This window comes from Populus nigra, chromosome 1 (assembly GCF_951802175.1).
Source record: "Populus nigra chromosome 1, ddPopNigr1.1, whole genome shotgun sequence".
In the NCBI taxonomy this organism is placed as follows: Eukaryota; Viridiplantae; Streptophyta; class Magnoliopsida; order Malpighiales; family Salicaceae; genus Populus; species Populus nigra.
Window position 1 is genome coordinate 5358520 of NC_084852.1, and position 19640 is coordinate 5378159.

Genomic DNA, 19640 nt, shown 5'->3' on the forward strand with positions numbered 1-19640 from the left:
TATCTCAAATAAAATAAATAATAGTCAAAATAATAGAGATCAAATTTAAAAAATAAAAAAATTAAAAGATGAAGAAATTCAAATAATAATAATTAACATTTCATAAATAATTTCAAATAAAATGAGTAACAATCTAAAGAATGATGACTAATTTCATAGATAAAAAATTTTAATTAAAAAATAATAAGAGAAAAGCAAATAACAATTATAAAAATAATGACCAAAATTAATATAAAAATTAAATTCTAAGGGATGAAATTAAAAAATAAATATTCAAAACAAAATATATATAGCAATTAAAAGTTTAAGGACCAAATTTGATATAATCAGCAAATAATATGACATTTTTAAATTTTTCACAATTTCCAGAAAGTGTTTTCCACCCAAAATAAAAGGAAAACACTTTCCTGGAAATCAAGCCAAATTTTTCTTTGACTGGAAAGTGTTTTCTGTTGACCAACTTTTCTAATAGCAAACAAACACAGGAAAGTTTGGAAAATGGTTTTTGACAAGAAACAAACACAGCCTTAATATAAAAAAATAAAAAGGTGTTATTGATGTTATTTTTAGCAGTAAAAACATGAATTCATATTAGACACTATATTCTTTAGATACTAAGGTAGTGATATATTAGATGATATATTTTTTAAAAATAATATTAAAACGATGATATATTGTATAGATTCAAACCAATCCTGGTTAACATGTAAAATTCTAGACTTAGATGATGATATTATAATAATCCAATAAAAAATAAATCAAAATAAATTATAAAATTTAATTCTCAATCAATCTACTACTGAATGAAAAAGATAAAATAAAATCAATTTAAAAAAAACCCAAGAAAAACGATTCGAATCAATCCAAATAAACTAAAGTTTAGAGGATTTTCATGAATGATACTGAAACTGAATGTAAATATACAAGATTTTTTTTTTAAATCAATCCAATAAATTTTTTTATTTTAAATTAATTTTTTTAATATTTTAAAATCATTTTTATATACTAATATAAAAATTAATTTTTAAAAAATAAAAATATATTATTTTAATAAATTTTTAAATAAAAAATTATTTTAAAAATAACTTCAATCACACTCATAAAATCGGTGATAGTAATCGAAACATCGGTCACTCAACAGCTCAAAGTAAACTAGTAACCGTTTTTTTCCCTCGCATTTTCTCTTGGGCCCACTTACAACACACGTCAATCAACATGGGCACCACCACGCCTCCTCCAACAAGCACGGCGCGTTTGCTTCACCCACCAACAGGTTCCCGTGGGACAACTCCTAACTCTACAAAATCCGGGGAGTAATGTCCTCTCATTACCCGCCAAAAATGGCAAGTGGACTTTGGGAAGACCAACTGACCAAGTCGTATGATCACGCGCTTTTCTCGCTCCTTCTAAGCTTCTCTGATCACCCAATAGAAATCAAGTAAACTACCTAAACCCAAAAGGAAAGCGGGAAAGAGTGCAAGGGAAACAGTACAGCCAAAGAAAAAGAAATAGGTATATGTTGATCATAAAAAGGTAATCCCCCAATAGAAATTATAATGTTATTTTAAAAATAATTTAGTTACATTAGTAAATAATTAAATAAAATAAGAATAGGTATATTTTACTCTAAAAAAGGTTAAGAAGAAAATAATTTTCTTAAAAAAGAAAAAAAACAGACAAAGAAAAAGAAAAAAGGAATTTTGGTGATGCGAGATGGAAATAGAACTTTGACAGAGTAAAACAGCATGAGCATGACCATGAAAATAACCCCACAACACCCTAACCTCTAATTATAATTATTACTCTTTAATTTATTATTAAAAACACAAAAACAAATCAACAACTAAAAACAGAAACATTAAAAAAAAAAAACACTTTTGTTTTTGCTTCTCATATTTTATTGTTTTGAACTTGTCTTTGTTGTTGTTATTGTTAAGGAGCTTTCCCCCTCTTTGAACCCTTCATCTTCTTGTAAATCTCATAATTTTAAGGGGGTCAAGCTCCTGATTTCTGCTTTGTGAGTTCTTTTTCTTGGCTATTATAAATGTGGAGAGATCCCGGACAGCCTGCTGATTCATATTATCAGGTCCGGCCTGAATGCACGGATGTTCCAAAAACCAGATTCAAAATCAAGGTTTGCGTTAAAGATTTGGTTTTTTCTTTTTCTTTTTCTTTTCCTTTCTGGACTGCTTTTTGATATTCGTGAAATGCCCATTTGATTCATTTAGATCAAAGTTTTTCAATCTTGGTCTCTTTTGGCTTTGTTTTGATGTTTGTGACGTGCCCATTTGGTTGATTTGGTTCATAGTTTTGAGATTTGGTTCTTTGTAGCTTTCTTTTATATTTTCCGGATATCCATTTGAATAATATGGATCAATGCTTTGGAATTCGGTTCATTGTGGCTTTATGTTGATATTTGTCGGGTTCTCATCGTTTGGTTAGTTTGGAGTGAAATGGTATTTGTTATGATGATATGGATCAATGTCTCGCAGAAAACGGAAAATATAGCTTACAATATGAAAATAATGCTATTATGATCATTACATATGGTTGAGTTCGAGAAAAGATGTTGACTTTGGACCAGAGATGAAATGGTTGCGTGATTAATGCATTAAGAAAGGCTCCTTTTTTCTGGTTTATTTTAAAGCCGGGTTGAATAGTCAATTGGATTGTTTACTTGATTTGTTTAATCTAATTTCAATTGTTTAGTGAGAAAGGATTTTTCCAGCAATAATCACCAATGTAACATAAGCTAGCTTGTTAAACTGGCAAGTCTATATGGACACTTAAGCTAGCTTGTCGTGAAATAGATAAACAATAAGGTCAAACTGTTCAGCTCCAATAGTTCATATTGATTGGTGTTGCCAGCTGAACTTAAAACACATTACTTGTAATGGAAATAACTGCAGCTTCCTTTGGATCCACTTTTGCAGGCTGGTAAAACTCTAAGTCCAAGGAAATGGCAGGCTGCATTTACACCAGAAGGATACCTGGATATAAGCAAGACCCTTAGTCGAATCTACCGTGGGGCAAGTGTTCTTTTAAGAGATCTTACAATCAACTGTGAGATTTAATGCTCATAATTTTTCTTTTCCTTTTTTGTAGGGGATCCATCCATCAATTAGAGGAGAAGTTTGGGAATTTTTACTCGGCTGTTATGACCCTAAGAGTACATTTGATGAACGAGATGAGATACGGCAGCGCAGAAGGTAGTCTGTTTTCTGCTCTTCACAAGTGTAACATATTGGCAACAAACCACAGAAGAGGATCAGGATCTACTTATTTAGTTCAATCAAAGTTAATGACCAGACATTGACTTATTAATTGCTTTTCTTTTATTGTGACAATAGGAATTACAGTAATGTGAGACAACTTGATAATTTCAATATTTGGTTCTTGTCACCATCTAGAACCAGGCTTTCTCTTTGGGCTAGGCAAGTTTGATAATTTATGGACCATGTAGATGAACGTACTCAACAAAAGATTCTGCTCTCATTAGGTTTTTTAATCTGACTCTGGAGATCTCTTACATAATACTATAATGGGGACTTCATCTCCTTGCATGGATATAAATATAATCTAGTTGAGTCAGAATCTCCCCTTTAGAAATGTAGGTATATTAATTTTGAGTTAAGTACTGTAATTACCCTTACTTTTTGTGCATAAACCTTTGAAGTTTGGTGATGCTTTATTCCTACTTTAGAAGACATGTATAAGTTGTTCTTATGTTGCACCTTCAGGATACAATATATTAGGTGGAAAGAAGAGTGCCGCCAAATATTTCCTGTTGTTGGAAGTGGCAGATTTATTACAGCGCCTGTAATCACCGAAGATGGTCAGCCCATTCAAGAACCGTTAGTAATATTAGAAACAAATCAAGACAGAGGCCCCTCTGCTGAAACTGGCAATGCAGATGGCAATGGCACAAATCAATCAAGAATAAATGCTTCCTGTTCAGAAATGGTGAGAGATCTTACTAGCCATGGTCCTTTGGACCAGAAAGTGATCCAATGGCTGCTCACCTTGCATCAAATAGGTTGGTGATGTTCATATATTAACGCGCAGATTTCTCTCTTCATTGGTGCAAAATAAGTTCTTGTTCTCCTGTCAATGCTTTGCTAGGTATTAATGGAAATTTAAAGCTTTTGCAAAGCCAATTTTCTTGTTATGCAATAGTTAATGATTAATTGATGTTCTCTCATTAATGCACAAATGTTACTTTTAGACTCTGGCTTTAATATTTATAATCACTGTTTTACCATAAATCTCTCTCTCATGCAGGATTGCAGAGTTTGAGTTAAACTGTTCCTCTAATGCTCTGGTTCTTGTTTATGTTTTCTTTTATGGGTATTGAAGTCGTTCCTTAGAGATGGGGCGGAGCGGCAATTTTATGAGAAGGAAGGTGGGGATAGGGAATTAGGTAACATTGAAAATGAAACAACATAGGGAAAGACACAGTTAATAATATTTGGGGGTGCAAAATTTTCAAGTCCTATGACCTTAAATTGAAGGGTATAATTAAGAATTTTAAGAATGAAATGTGCAAAATATTTCAAAAAGTCTAGGGTGCCATTGCCCCTCCAACCCTCCAATTAGTTCTGCCCCTGCATATAGAAAAGATATGCATGTTGAACTCTGTTAATTTGAACCTCAAGATTTAATTAGTCATAACTGCATTATTGTAATCCTGGATTTTTTTTAATATTTTTTTTCTATCAAATGATTCTTTCTGATTGAACTATTATGGGTGGTAGGTCTCGATGTGCATCGCACTGACAGGACGTTGGTGTTTTATGAGAAGCAAGAGAACTTGTCAAAACTTTGGGACATTCTAGCTGTTTATGCCAGGATTGATACAGATGTCGGCTATTGTCAAGGTAGATGATAAAATGATTGTCATATTTGTGAATTTAATATATATATATATATATATATATATATATATATAGAGAGAGAGAGAGAGAGAGAGAGAGAGTCTCAAGTCACTTTAACTATCATTGATTAGTCTATTATAAATTAAGTGCCAGAATTGATGGTTATTTATTGAATGAGAAGAGGTATCTGGCTATCCAGGTTACAGGGGGAATGGGGATAATAATAAAGAGAATGGTCTTTTATTCTACCAGTTTACAGAACGATCTCAAAATGTCAGGCACATATATATTTCAAGCATTAGCACTTGTCTATAATTAGGTTTTGAAACTGTGTTTGAATCATATGTGCCTGTTATGTAGATCAGGTCAATGAAATGACAACAGTGCACATGCCAAGATCCTATATGTTTGAAATTCTGTTGACCTGAAAATTAATATTGATATGCATGTACACAGTCATCTACACAATATTACCTTAATATTACATGAGATTTGAAATGATCTGGAAATGATGTATTGGGTTATAATAGATTGAGCTGTTAAGAAGTAACTCCACAAATGTCTTCTTTGTCTCTTTTGAATAACTATGTTTGGTTGCTGAAGGTCATAATGATTATGCTACCTTTATAATGATGTGTCTACCTATGTCTACATTGACGTAATGAAGTGTAAATTCTAAAATCTCAAATGCATGAATGGCGGACAGGAATGAGTGATCTTTGCTCACCCATGATAATGCTGCTTGAAGATGAAGCTGATGCGTTTTGGTGTTTTGAACGATTGATGCGCAGATTGGTACTTTCTCTTCATTTTCTTTGTCTCTCAATTTTGTGCACAAGATACTTTACAGTGTGATGGTGCTCTTGGATAAAGCACATAGGTTTTTCTTACTATTGTTGTACTGGATTCTTATTGCATAGAAGTGGATGATAAGGTTAATTTTCTTTAGGTTATTTGAATTTTTATACTTGATGAATCACTTGATGGTTTCGACTTTCATATCTCATGAGTTAACTACTTCTTCATGTCCTCGTGAATTTTCGAGCATTTATTATGTTGCTTACCTTCATAAATTGGTTCCTGACCTTCATTGCACTGATCACTTGTTTTTCTTCTTTTGTTAGTTATTTGGGATTTATTTTTCTCTGAGTTGAAATAACTTTTATGATCAATCAAAATGCTTTTGGAGGTTTCCACAGCTCTAGCTTCAGTATTTTTTTCCTTTTGATTTCCACATTTTCATGAATTTATATTATTTGAAATTTTGTAGCGAGGAAATTTCAGATGCACTGAGAGCTCTGTTGGAGTGGAGACACAACTTAGTAATTTGGCCGAAATTACTCAGGTTGTCGATCCAAAACTTCATCAGCATTTAGGTATTGTCTTAAATTTATGCTTTCCCCATTATGTGTTTTAAGCCAGCCTCTATGTTATTCAATATACTGATTGTTAATTCATAAATCCCATTCAGTTTAATAGTTTATTACTCTTTACTTTTTCTTTTTTCTTTTTATTAGCACTTACCAAAAGAAGATACAGGTTATTGAGAAAGAAATAGATAAAGAAATTTTTTTTACTTTGGAATCTTGAGTATAACCAATGGACGAATGCCTTAATGTCACTGTTTGTTGCCTTGTTGCATAAAGAAAAGGGACAGCACCTGGAGAATTTTTTAATTGACTTGTCTGTGATGAAAGTGTTTCTCTATGTTTTTGCTCCTGTAAGGTGGCTTGTTTGCATCAGTGGACCTACACATACCTTTGGAGGAATGTGGAACCCCCAAAGTTTTGTCAATATAGGATGGAAGTATCATGATTGATGTCCCTGTCCCAACCATAGAAGAAAAAGAAAACTATAATCAACTATATCCCTTACATTTTAGTTAGCATTCATTCATACCGTTCATTTCATAGTAGCTTTGGTCCCCTTGAACTTGAGTTCCTATAAAATTGGAACAAGTTCTTCAGGAAAAAACAAAATAAGTATTTGCTTTATAACCCCTTTAAATACCCTTTTTTAATATCTAGATGCTGCATGGGAACAAGGGTACAGGATTAAGAAAGCCTGATCCTATGTGTACATGAGTGTTTGCCTTAGTGTGGTATCAGCCATGATATGGAAACCAACTTATGTTATGATATGCCTTTCAGATTGCAGTTTTCAGCTGTGATTCTTTAGCAATAATAACAATGTTATGCCGTGATTCTTGTGATAGTTTTTAACTTTTCCCAACTTTCTTCATTTATGCTGAAAAAAGAAATTAAAGATGTGTTTTGGTCTTTGAACACAGATGCACTTGGTGGAGGCGACTATTTATTTGCTTTCCGTATGCTCATGGTTTTGTTCCGCCGAGAATTTTCATTTTGTGATTCACTCTACCTTTGGGAGGTATGGTTCAAGTTCGCTATATTATTTTAGTTTGGTTTATTGAAAAGATTATGTATATTCAAGTGATTTTCAGATTGCCTGTAATGAAGGCAATGTAAAATTCTAATTTTTTTCCTTTTAATTTAAAGCTATGGGTAGAACTGTTTATCTACAGAATTGGTCTTGTCAAAAGTTCGGAAAACTCATTCTAAACTGATAATGTGTATGCATATTCCAGTGATCATTTCTTCACCCTATCCTGTAGTTCATCGCCAAGCTGTGGAGTTTATTTACAATTTCAGAACAAATGACAGTCAAGGACAAATCTTAGATCCTTCAAAAAATCTGCTGAGCCAGCTCAGAGGACTCCAGACCTATCAATAGACAAGCCCAACCCAATTTCCCCAGCTTGATTCCTAGATTGTACATTCCCATATGTGAGAACAATTGCTACTCAATCACCAAAACAAAAAAATCCTTTTACCTTTATTGTATGTATGTGGTTAGACATACATTTATTTTCTTGGGTGGGTAGAAAAGGATTGTAGATAAAAAAAAAAAAATCCGATAAGCCTCCACTCTGTAGCTACAGAATGTTGTAACAAGTCACTGGTACCTAAATGGTGTTTTTCTTCTAGTTTCTTTAATCCTGAGCCTATATATGTGAGCACTATGTCATTTTCTTTTCTTTTATCTTTTGTTTGTTTTCTGTCATGTATATGCATCTTTGAATAGAGATGTAGGCATAAAGGTTTTTTTTTCTTCGTAAACTACGTTATCTTAGTTACTTACCTCTCTGCTTGCAGAACATAAAATCCGCACCTTCTTATATGCGCATTCTTTTCTTTAATCTCTACAGATGATGTGGGCCCTTGAATACGACCCTGATTTGTTCTCTGTATATGAAGAGCCGGAATTGAATGGTGAGAAAGCTGAGGGGTCTAAGGGAAGAACAAAGTCAATACGGCACTATGGGAAGTTTGAAAGGGAAAATATGAAAAATGGGGCAGTGAATTCTGAAAGCCCCCTTCCCATCTCTATTTTCCTTGTTGCCAGTGTATTAAAAGATAAGAGCTCTACGCTTTTGCAGGAGGCTCGGGGCCTGGATGACGTTGTCAAGGTAAGCTTGATGAGTTGATTTGTGCCCTATCCTTTAGACACCTATAAAATACCATTTAGTTTAGGAAGGGCAATGTACCACCAAGCAGAAGCATGTAGGAGAAAGTAAATAAAAGTGGAAGTGTTTAGTAGTGAAGATGGTCCACGAACCCTATAAGTTTGCATGCAGGGGGTGACGGGTGGTCGCTGCAGCTTGAGCATCACCCTTTCTGCAAGCATGTGTCTCAAGAAAGATTCAAAGCAGCCCCCATTTCTCGCTCTAGTTGCTATAGTTGTCTGTTGAGGATCAGTCTCGAATCCCAAGCATGACACTGTTAGGTGGAGTCAGAAACTGAAAATGTGGCAAAAGTTTGTCTGGTAACATGGGGATAGTTGAATGAGTCCTCCCCAAGTTATTCAACACATCCACTTAACCAACAGATCAACACTGACCGTGCTTGTAGGTTTCTAACGTTCATTTATGCTTGCATCTAGTGTAGATTTGTAGCAAGAAAGACTACATAAAACTTGCAAAACGTTTTTATTTTTTTATTTTTTGGTAAATAGTAGTGCATGTACTACCTAGATAATATTCCACGAGCTAGCTCATGTGCTGTGAAATATGATTTTAACCTGATTATTTTCTCATTCATTTTCTTTTGCAATGCCTTTCAGATATTGAATGACATGACTGGAAATTTAGATGCCAAGAAAGCATGCAGCAGTGCTATGAAACTTCACAAGAAATATTTAAAAAAGGTGCTTTTCTTACCTTGGAGTGCTACTATAATTCCTGATGTTGCGTTTGAAATGTTCAATTAGAATTAGAGAGAGCAAACAGTTGGAAAAAAAAATCCAGAAGAGTGTTGTATCAAGCCTTTTTTATCTTTAGTTTTTCTTAGCATTTTGTTTCTATATCAAATAAATATTCAGAGGGCAGGGAGTAATACCTTTTTCATTACACTTATGTTGAGAGTTTTTTTATTCTGAAGGAAATTGAGAAAAAGAAAAACGAAAACCTAGCTACATCCAAAGGGTTATAACAGCACAATGTCCTGATTCCAATTGCTTGCTGATGATTTCTTTTTTATTGCCTAGGCAGTTTATATACATGTTTTTCCTGGGGATTCTCAGCTGCTTGTTTATTAGCTAAGTTCTTTTGGTTATTTCTTGAACTTACAGTCATTCATGCTCTTGCAGGCGAAGAAGCCATAGCCTACAATGAAACACATGATTTTTTCCCCAGCTGATAAATATTGGGAAGCTTTCATTTTGTATTTTAAACTTTCAATCGATGCGGTATACTACCACACAAATTTTGGCTTGGAGATACCAAAACTTTATTATTGCTCCAACCTGCAAAATGGTCTTGCAGAAAGTAAATTGTTATCTGTAAACCAGCCTCTTCAACATAAGAATCCATGTACAAATACAACCATGTATCCATCCATTTTGTGTTAACATATACATTTTAACTTAATCATCAATGAAATACAAAGAAAATCATTTGCGTGTATGGGACTTGATCTCTAATTCTCCGTTAATGTTCTTGTTTTAATGTTTTTCCTTGTCAAAAATGGACTAGCGGATGAAGATTGCAAGGCATAAGTTCCTCAGATTGGAAAGTTTCTTGTAGTCTCCCATGCAAAATCCCTCTGGGACAGGGATGAGTTATCCATACCTTGTAAAATCATCCAAGTATGACTAATGTCTTCATTGATAATTGTCTTTCTCACAATCGTCTTTTAATTTCAAATCTGAAATGATAATGTGAAAATTAAAATTAAGCACATATATCCCGGCATAGCTAAAGAATAATCACAACTAAATTCTTGAACCTGCTTGAATTTTCTCCACGATGGACTCTTAAAAAGTGCTAGAACCCAGAAGGCCGGAAGATGCTGATATCACATAGCTTGACAAAACAAATTGGGCCATGGTGGAGGATTACAATCGGGGAACTCACCTAATTTTAACAGTGGAGTTACTGCCTTTTTTTTATTTTCAAACTTTTTTTCCTTTCAACTTAATCTTTTTATAGACTAATTAGTGAAAATTAGTCTTGACATTGAAAAAAAAATCAAATTAATAAATAAGATGAGGAGAAAATACATAACTCTGAGTTCTTGATTAATCTGAAAACTATAATTATAACCTTTTTAAATTATTGTATATATGATAATGGAATCAAATCCAATTATAGAATCTTTCAAGGCAACATGATTGATCATGAATGGATGGAATTTGTATATTTGATGTATGATCACTACTAGTGTTTTCGAACTAAGTTTGTGGACTTTAAAAATTTTAAATCTTCTACGAATAGACTATTATTATCCAATAATAAAACACATATAAGAGTGAAGTTCGATGATTTCATGCAATCTTTCTTTTATTTGAAAGCTCTAAGTTTGGTGTTTTTCAAAAAAAAAAACCTCAAATTATAATTTTATTTTCATACAAATATTTATTTTGTTTAGTTATCAGATTTTAGATAAAAACAAAAAAAGTAATATGAAGACAACAAGGAGAAAGAAATTCAAGTTTTTTTTTAGTTCTTTTATGGTGTTTTAGGATTATTAGGTCTCCCATCATTCGACTCTTCAGCCATCATAATTGTACCTAAATAGGTGAAAATTGTTTTTTTTTTTTTAAAAAAAAAGATTAATGCATGTGTGCCTCCTCTAAGCTCTCACACTGCTAAGCCACTCAAGACAGCGTGTTATGGTTTTTTTTTTTGTCTTTTTGAAAATTTTTTATTCTATTTTTTAAAATTAAATAGTTTTTTATTATTTTTTTAATTTATCTTTTAATATTTGATTAATTAAAAAAAATTATTAAACTTAGTAGACTCAGCTCATGGTTTTTATAAATTGACCTGAGTTGATCTAATATGTTGTTATATTAATGTTAAAAAAAATATCATCTTGAATTTCTTTTAAAAAATAAAATTATATTTTTATTGGTTATTTTAGTTACTTACCTATATTTTTTTTATAGGTCATTTGATTTTTACTTTTTTTAATTTATTATTATTATTATTATTATTTTACCTTTAAATCTATCAAATCAATTAAATATAACTAACTCCAGAAATTTTGATTTGTCGGGAGTTTTTAAATTTGATCCATGGTTTGGAGATTCTTTTTCACGATTCAAAAAGATTATGTTTCGATCCACATCATACTGTGAAAAGTAACCTAGTCAAAATCTATTTCCTCACTGAACTTCAGAATTCATGTGTTGATGACGAAGCACAATCAAAATTATTAAATCCAACTCGGGGTTGACTTGGTGCAAGTTCATTATGGGTCGTACGGGTTAGCAAAGATCAATGGAGAAAATTTAAATAAAGATGAAAATGATGTTGTTTTGAAAAAAAAATTATATAAAAAAAATTAATAAATTTTGATTGGGTCAACTAAAATGCAGGTGAACCAGGATTTTTAACCGAGTTGCCAAGTAAACTTCCAAATCATTTTTTTTAAGCTCATCCTGGATCAAGTCCAAGTTGACTTCTAGGACACTGGGTGAAAGGGAAAAACTGTGGTTTCATTAACTCAGCTGCATGAAAAAAAGCAGATCAGCATATATTACCTAACTTGGCAAAACATCAACACTTGCAATGGAATATCAAGTTTTTTTTTAGAAAAAAGCCCCAGATAATAAGCTGATCTTGTTGAGTATAATCTGTTTCAGTTGATATTAGACAGGTTCAAATTGGAGCCCCCAGCAGGTGGTCTTAAAAGGTTTGCCACGTTAAATAACAATTGAAAACATTTTCTCCATTTCTTAGTCACTGCAACTTTAATTATTTTCCTTTTGATGGAATAAACTAGCGAAAGCCCTTCACTATGTTCCTATCTTAGGACAAGAATATGGCATTCTTAGTTTCTGTGAAACAACATTGTCTGAACTGAATAAGCAGAAATATTTCCTAGTTTTAGGAAACATGAGTTGTTGAGATTCAAAAAGCTAAGACAAACCTTGCAGGCTGCATAAATCTTATTTCAGGATAGAATTGCAAAATTAAACTGTATGGTCTCATCATTTGATGCGAAAATCAAGAACCCTACGGATCAAATGGACTGAAAGTTATTCTATTACCATTAAAACCTCATCAAGGCATGCTAGATAAACAAAAAGACAGGTATGGAATCGGTATACAGAGGGCAATTCATCACTGTTTTGCATATAATTAACTGCTGGTAGTAGTTGGAGTTTTTTAAAAATTATGATATTTTTTTCAGTTTTGAACTTGGTTACAACCTTTCTCATCTTCCGTTTGATATTCAACTTCAGAAGATACAGGCCCTGGACTCATTGTTGCATCATGCTCCATTTCTTGTCACAGATCCTGCTCCGCTGCTGAGGCAGAAAAGTTGTGTCATGAGCAAGAAAGTGGTTACTGTCTAGTCTTTACAAAAGTGCTAAAAAGCTTTCATTGAAATAGATACAGGCAAGACAAATGCTCACCCAAGCGAATTCCATACAAAAAAAAAAAAACAGAATTTTAACCTTGAAAGACGATCAATGAAGGTGATCTGTCATCGTAATGAAAGTCATGATTGCCATGATTATGACTGTGAGGAACTTAAAAGGAGATTTTTGCTCTGCACTCGACAGGGGGATTTGCTTAGGCAGAGCACACTCTTCTCCATTGAAGAGTATTCTTGTAGGAAACCCATCACCCCGTGCTATATTTATGCCCGGGGTATGTTTTTTGGTAAATGATATCTTAGTTTGTTGCTTTCCAGGAATCCTTGGATCTCCTGGTTTAGTTCCATTTACCTCTCCCACCAAGAAATTCAAACCTGGTAGGCCTTGAAGGAAGATAGTTTTGTTGAGGTTGTCAAACGTGGTTCCGTTGAAGGAATACACACCTTCAAGGCCCTTATAGGCTTTGTTTATTTGGATTGCAGAAAACCAATCCTCGAAAGGAGAATCACCCCAGTTGAAAAGAGTGACACTAGCAGTCCATCCAGTCTTGTAATCAGAGTCAATATGCCAATTGATGCTAACTGGACAATTATCAGGACAAGGTCTTGGGTTTGGAACTTTGAATTTATTGAGATCAGCCCATGCTAATGCCTTGTTTGTCCTGTTATCAAAAGGCACAAGAAGACTCTCTGCTGGGAGAAGCATTGCTCTTGCAGTCTTGCTGCAACCTATATTATTGTCACAACCACAGGCACAAGTATTGCAGGGAATGGCAGATCTGTTGTAATAAGCAGAGAAAGAAACACAGCATCGTGAAAGCTTCTCCTTCGGACGCGTTATGTTGCAAGTCACTTGCCAACTTGCAATAGCATAAGTTTTAGAATCAAGTCCACTTGAATCAGGAAATTCTGTTGGATCTACTCTGATTGGAGGGCCACACTTGTATTGAGGATTGACAACTCCATCAATCTTCCATTTCTCGGGTGGTACAAGAGCAGTTCTGTTCAAGAAAGGAGGCATTTTGAAGACTTCCAATTGGAATATGGACCTTGCCTTGCTCTCATCCATTATAGCTGGCAAAAGGGTACCATTTCTACAACAGTATGGCAACTTCCCAACTTGTGAATCATTTTTTCTTTCCGGAGGAAGATCTGCGATGACTGGCTTTTTTTCACAGTTCATAACAGTGGAGAAGTCGAGATCTTTGTAATATTTTCCAGCAGGACCGTAAACGCATTCGGAAAAGTCTCTTTTGTGAGTGTAGGCTCCTCTCATCTTGGAAATGAACTCTCCATTCATCCATTCCCAGGTTAGGTTCCAGTGATCAAGCCGGCCTAATGGATTGATATTATCAATAGTAACTTGGGCCTGGTAGTTGCTACCGTAGGCTTGAAGTACATCGTAAGTGAGAGAGAGATCCCCGTTTCGACGAGGCAAGAATTTGAGCACTTTCTTGTCAACCTTCTTGGCTTTGGGATCCTTCTTACAACAAACTTGCATATAGGTTTTTCCTAGAAGGAAAAGAAAATAAATTATGAATATTGATTTTAAGGAAACTTCTGTTGCAATTTGTGACATGATATCAAAGATGGGTTTATATATATATATATATATATGACAGCTGAAAATTGTAGCAATGTTGATTGTAGACTTTTGATGACATTTATGAAGCATGATATGGAAAAACATATAAAATTTATCTGAAATAATTTTGCTTCAGTGTGATCGTTGGCATGTGGCGAGAAGAGGGCAAGAACTCAGATTCAAGTCCCTGCCTTTTGGCCTGGTCGGGAAACAAGAGAAGAAAAAGAAACAAGCTCTCTGTATGAACAGAATCTATCTAAATAGCATAAAGATAAACCAAGTGCAATGCTTAATTTGAACGAAAAAACATGTCCATCAAGACGTGAGGATTGTTACCTTTCAAAGTAGCTTTAGGGCATTTGTACCCAGCATTAACAAGCTTTATATTCTTTGGCATAGGCACTCCTGGTGGCTTAATTCCAAACACCGAGCCTGTAATCTCAATCTGTGCTGAAATCTGGGTGAAATCTCCTGCTGTGTCAATTGCAGTCTTCAGGTCAGTCATCGGATTTCCTGCGAAGGTTGTCCCATTGCCAACTTCCAGAGGGAAATCATCACCATCGACGACGATTGCCCCGGAAGCAGACACTAAAATTTCTTTGTGCTGAAAGCCTACAAACATCTGCCAACCCTTTAGTTCATATTGGCCTGTATTGGTTATCGTTGCCAATGACTTGAACGCCCATGCCTGTGCGGATGCATTCTTTACCCTTGGATATTCTTTTTCGCGGGATATGAAAGAATAGGTGAGAAATAATCCATTGCATTCATCCAGGCCAGGTGGTGGGGCTGCAGGATTTTCATAATCATCGGTTTGGCCATGGCAAACATGAAAAAGCACAGATGGTAAGGCAATGAGAATTAGCATTACCAGTTGCCATGGAACCTCCACTCCTAAATTTGCTTTCATTTTCTAGTTTCTTGCAGGGCAAGAATGAAATTACTTTTTCAATAAAAAAATATGGAGAGGGAAAAAACAGAAAGTGTGGTTATGGGTTAGCTGGTGGTGAATTTGCCGCGTTCGAGAACGCGGCTATGAATGAGAAATGGGGAGTCACTGAGAAGGGAAACCCAAGTTAGAGTGAGATGAGAAGCTTATAAATTGGAATAGAGATAGCCAAGACCGAGTCTTATACCAATTCTCTTCCTCTAGTTTTCACGGTTGGTTCGGAGGTGGAGGATGTCAGCAGGGTTCTTACTATTTTTAGAGGGTAATTACTGAATTTAACTGCAATATAAATATTTCTTTACTTTATATATATATATATATATATATATATATATAAACAAAAATTGCATTGTCAAAATGATTCCAAGGGACCAAAAACTAACCTGAACCAGCTCACAAAGAATGGATTCTGTTACCCTTCTGCCAAGTGATTTTTGAGTTTACGGTCTTCTGCTTTCATGGTCAAGCAGGCTTGTGTGGCTTGTGTCCAGTTGGCTCTAAGTCTCTATTAACTGACCAAAATGCAGCAACAGCCAGCGCGATATCAGTTGCGAGGGAGATCGATTATTCGTCATCTCCCTCCCTCTTTCTATTCTAAAGCTCCATGTTTCTATCAACCATTGCTTTCTTGATTAACAAGAGATGGATAGAACTAGATTTGATGGATAACAGCAGATGATAAACAGCCGACTTGGATGGTTTTCTTTTGTAAAGCAAACATGTTTTTCGATTTGATGGAGTTTCCATCAAACCTCTTTTCTTATCGGCATGAACCCCTGCCAGAGAAATATAACTGGCAAATTTTGGTCAACCAGGATACCTGAAACCTGTGTTACAGTATCAGGAGATTCGGTTTCTGTAGAACCAAAACAAGTTTCGGTCCGAGAAACGGAACAGGACTCGAAAAAACACAGCTCAACCATCAGCAATCAATGCATTCTTCAAGAACGATTCCTCATATCTGATTCTCTATAAAGGGTTTAAACAAAACGATTAGGATTAGGCAGATCAAATTAAGCTCCGAAACATTTCCTGAGTTTTTCCCACGTAAAATCTACAGCATTCTGCCTGCACATTGACTGCTTCATGGTCATTTTCTTTTCGCTTTTATACATCACAAAAAAATGAAAAAGTTCTAATATTTTCTGCTGCATGATTTTCTTCTATCTATATGACGCTAAGTCAGGAAAAACACCAACTCAAGCAACAGTGAGTTCTTCCGCATTGCTGATTTCCTCAACAAACTGTGCTTTTGGCTCCAAATCAATGAATTGGTTGGACTTGCTTGCCAGATGCGAGATGCTAACCCTCCCTTGACGCTTAATATAGTCAGCAACAGCTCTCATCTCTTCTTGTGAGATGTATATGTATTTTCCTCTATCATCCATGACACCAGAAAGTCGCCCTGATACAAAAATAAATCTAACATTAAGTTTCTAATCAAGGGTACCGAACCATCTTAGAGAAACTCAACTCTGCATCAGAAACTATTTACTGAAGAAAGAATATATTTACTTTGCATCAATCAATGACTAGGCATATCAATTTCATATTTTGTTGCAAGCTAAACCACAACAGAAAACACTAGCATTCCAGTGGCAATGGGTAATTACATCTTCTTTTTGGCATTTCTTTTTCTTTTAATCGGAAAAGATGATTTAAGAGTTGTTTTTCATTATAAATTATAGTTAGATGGTGGAATGTTAAAGGATATAGACCAACATGCCACAGTCAACCTTCAGAGAAGATTCTACAGTATACGAGCAAAAATTACAGAACCAACCTTACATTAGAGAAGATAAGGAGTGGATAAAACTAGACAGAGAAAAAGGACAAATTCGATAAAGATGTTTATACTTGTGAGGGTATTGCATGAAGAAGGTTGAGTTTGAAAATTTGATAATAAAGTTCCAGAACCCAAAGTGGAAGGAAAATAAAAGAGCAGAGAAGTAATTAAAGCAAATTAAACTATGAAAGGTTGCACAGGGCACTAAAGATTACTTAAAACATATATACAATGAATAAAAGAGATGCAAGAGCACATACCCATACTTTCCAAGGAGGTGATCCGGTTGATACATTCCTGAATTAACCAAAGGTATTAGGCACCCATATTAGCATAAGAAGAGGCAATGATGTCATATTTACATGATTTAACTCCTACTTACTTGGACAACCAGATGCATATAATGAAACAACCAGTGAATGAGGATTGTGAACAAATTAAGCTCAGATCCATCATTGTTCAAGAACTATCATAATTTAGTATATGCATTGCTACTGTCAAATTAGATCCTTATATACTGCTGTGTCCAGAAGGATGAAATGGGAATAATGGGGAGTGATTTAGAGAGAGTACCTGAGTCCGAAGCTTAAATTCTGCAGCAAGATCTTCCAAAGGAAGACATTTATGTTTCTGCAAGATCAGATTAAAGAAAACAAAGCAAAAGAATGAGTAACATGACAACTTTGACTTTGCTTTTTGAAACCTTATAATCACCAATGAAGTTTCCTTTTTACCAACAGCGGATCAGTGCATGATAGCAGATAAAAGTAAGATAATTTTTAAATGTTTGCTGAACTTCCAATACTTCACATTTGATGGAGAAATTCATTTGCTCACATTACAGGGAGAAATTAACAACTAAACTTACCAGCAAGAAAAAATCGCATATTTATCATGAATTAAAGGACAAATAACTTAAAGAGAGAGCTCACTATGAATTAAAGGACAAATAACTTAAAGAGAGAGCTCACTAGGTGTAGGACTTAGAGTACCTTTATGTATTCCACAAAATCAGACAACAAATCCTGATTTCCATCTTGCAAATCATTTCCTGTTGATCCTTCAGCATCCACTGAAAACTCTCCTTTCCATTTATCAAACTCCAACGCAGCAGTTTCCTCCTCCTTAGCCTGTCGAGCCTTGGCTTCTTCTTCCTAAAAGAATCATGACAAATTTCCTTACTAGGAATCCAACAATTGATATCCCTAAATACCACAAAAGGAAAGCTAAGCAACCCACTAGCATGCGCTCTTTTGCCTCACGTTCTTCTTCCTTCCTCCTCCTTATTTCTGCATAACGGTCTTGTTTGGTCAGCCTTGAATCACGTGCCGCTTCCTCAGCCTTCACAACAATAAGTAGCTTTATCAAGTCAAATACCGACACTCCAATAGAGAGGGGAAAAAAAGAAAAACACGAAAAATCAGGACCAACAAAAGAGCCACAACAACTAAGAAAAATGACTTTCGGTTTCCTTTGTCACACTTTTCCTCTATGCCTCACCTGCTCTTAAAGCTACTCTAGATTCTTACAACTTGTAGGCAACTTCACTAAAATTCAGACAAGGAAAAAAACTGCTACTTTTCTTGAAAAAATCTTAAGGAAAGTAAAAGCGCACCTGTCTTTGTGCTTCCCTCTCCTGCCGTTTCTTCTCCTTCTTCGATGCCTTATCCTCATGATAAGCACCACCAACAACTTCATCATCACTTTCAGCACCAGCATCTGCACACTCCACAATTCCATACACTCAACACAAACACCAATTTCCAAATCCCGCAGCCAGTCATTCAACATGGCAAGCACAAAAAAACTAACGTATTCACACATCATAATACCCTTTTACATCTCTTTGTAACTAAGAACAAACACACAGGACAGGATAGGGCATGCCAATTCAAACCAATTAAAAAAAACGCACACAAACAAACACACGCCTGGACTCCAACAAATTTACATTCAACTAGAAGTGCAGAATCTTCACAAAAAAATAAACACCAAACCTTCAACAGTTGCTTCAACATTTCTTGATGAACTCGCTCCAGCTGCTGGTCTTCTACGCATTCTACGCGTACCAGTTGCACGCACCACTGTCTCTCCTCTCGGAACCTGAAAAACCCCAAAAAATTCATTACTCGATTCTTTAAACCATAAATACCTAGAAATTTCTTAACCTTTAAAAATTCCTAACAAATTGTAACCACTGACTGACCTGCCGTTCTTCTTGTTGTTGCGGTTCGTCTTGCGATCGATCTTGACGGCGTTTCCATAGATATAACGGTATTAAACCGACGACAAGAAGCATTGAGAGAATCAAAACAAATAATTCTTCCATTCTTTTATCAAATTACGATTCAAATTTTTTTTTCTCAAGATTAAAATTTTTCTCTACAACCAAACAGACCTTTTCAAAATTTTAATTCTAACGCGAGAATTATTGTTTTTAGAAAAAAACTGAGGGAAGAGAGATTAAAAGGAACTGTTACTGCTCAGACGACGTGTCAATTTCATGACAAAGTAAAAAGAACGACATGTACATAGAGTATTT

General features: G+C 34.7%; 3 protein-coding genes across 3 annotated transcripts; 1 reads left to right on the top strand and 2 right to left on the bottom strand.

Moving 5' to 3' along the window:
• Positions 1 to 1633: 1633 nt before the first annotated feature.
• Positions 1634 to 9855, top strand: LOC133693802 (uncharacterized). The gene is made up of 11 exons (XM_062115126.1): positions 1634 to 2134; positions 2934 to 3029; positions 3106 to 3209; positions 3741 to 4036; positions 4755 to 4877; positions 5581 to 5669; positions 6145 to 6250; positions 7165 to 7262; positions 8101 to 8361; positions 9015 to 9098; positions 9540 to 9855. Exons 1-11 carry the CDS (start codon positions 2045 to 2047, stop codon positions 9552 to 9554), a joined length of 1362 nt encoding a protein of 453 aa, XP_061971110.1. The 5' UTR covers positions 1634 to 2044; the 3' UTR covers positions 9555 to 9855.
• A 2648-nt stretch (positions 9856 to 12503) lies between these two features.
• Positions 12504 to 15617, bottom strand: LOC133675888 (COBRA-like protein 10). Its single transcript, XM_062097428.1, has 3 exons — positions 14700 to 15617; positions 12858 to 14290; positions 12504 to 12707 (listed from the first exon to the last, which is right to left on the bottom strand). Exons 1-2 carry the CDS (start codon positions 15271 to 15273, stop codon positions 12870 to 12872), a joined length of 1995 nt encoding a protein of 664 aa, XP_061953412.1. The 5' UTR covers positions 15274 to 15617; the 3' UTR covers positions 12504 to 12707; positions 12858 to 12869.
• Positions 15618 to 16249: 632 nt separating this feature from the next.
• Positions 16250 to 19572, bottom strand: LOC133675917 (DDRGK domain-containing protein 1). The gene is made up of 8 exons (XM_062097478.1): positions 19305 to 19572; positions 19096 to 19201; positions 18714 to 18817; positions 18338 to 18439; positions 18091 to 18252; positions 17672 to 17728; positions 17359 to 17395; positions 16250 to 16717 (listed from the first exon to the last, which is right to left on the bottom strand). The coding sequence occupies exons 1-8, from the start codon at positions 19425 to 19427 to the stop codon at positions 16512 to 16514; spliced, it is 897 nt and encodes a 298-aa protein (XP_061953462.1). The 5' UTR covers positions 19428 to 19572; the 3' UTR covers positions 16250 to 16511.
• Positions 19573 to 19640: the final 68 nt, after the last annotated feature.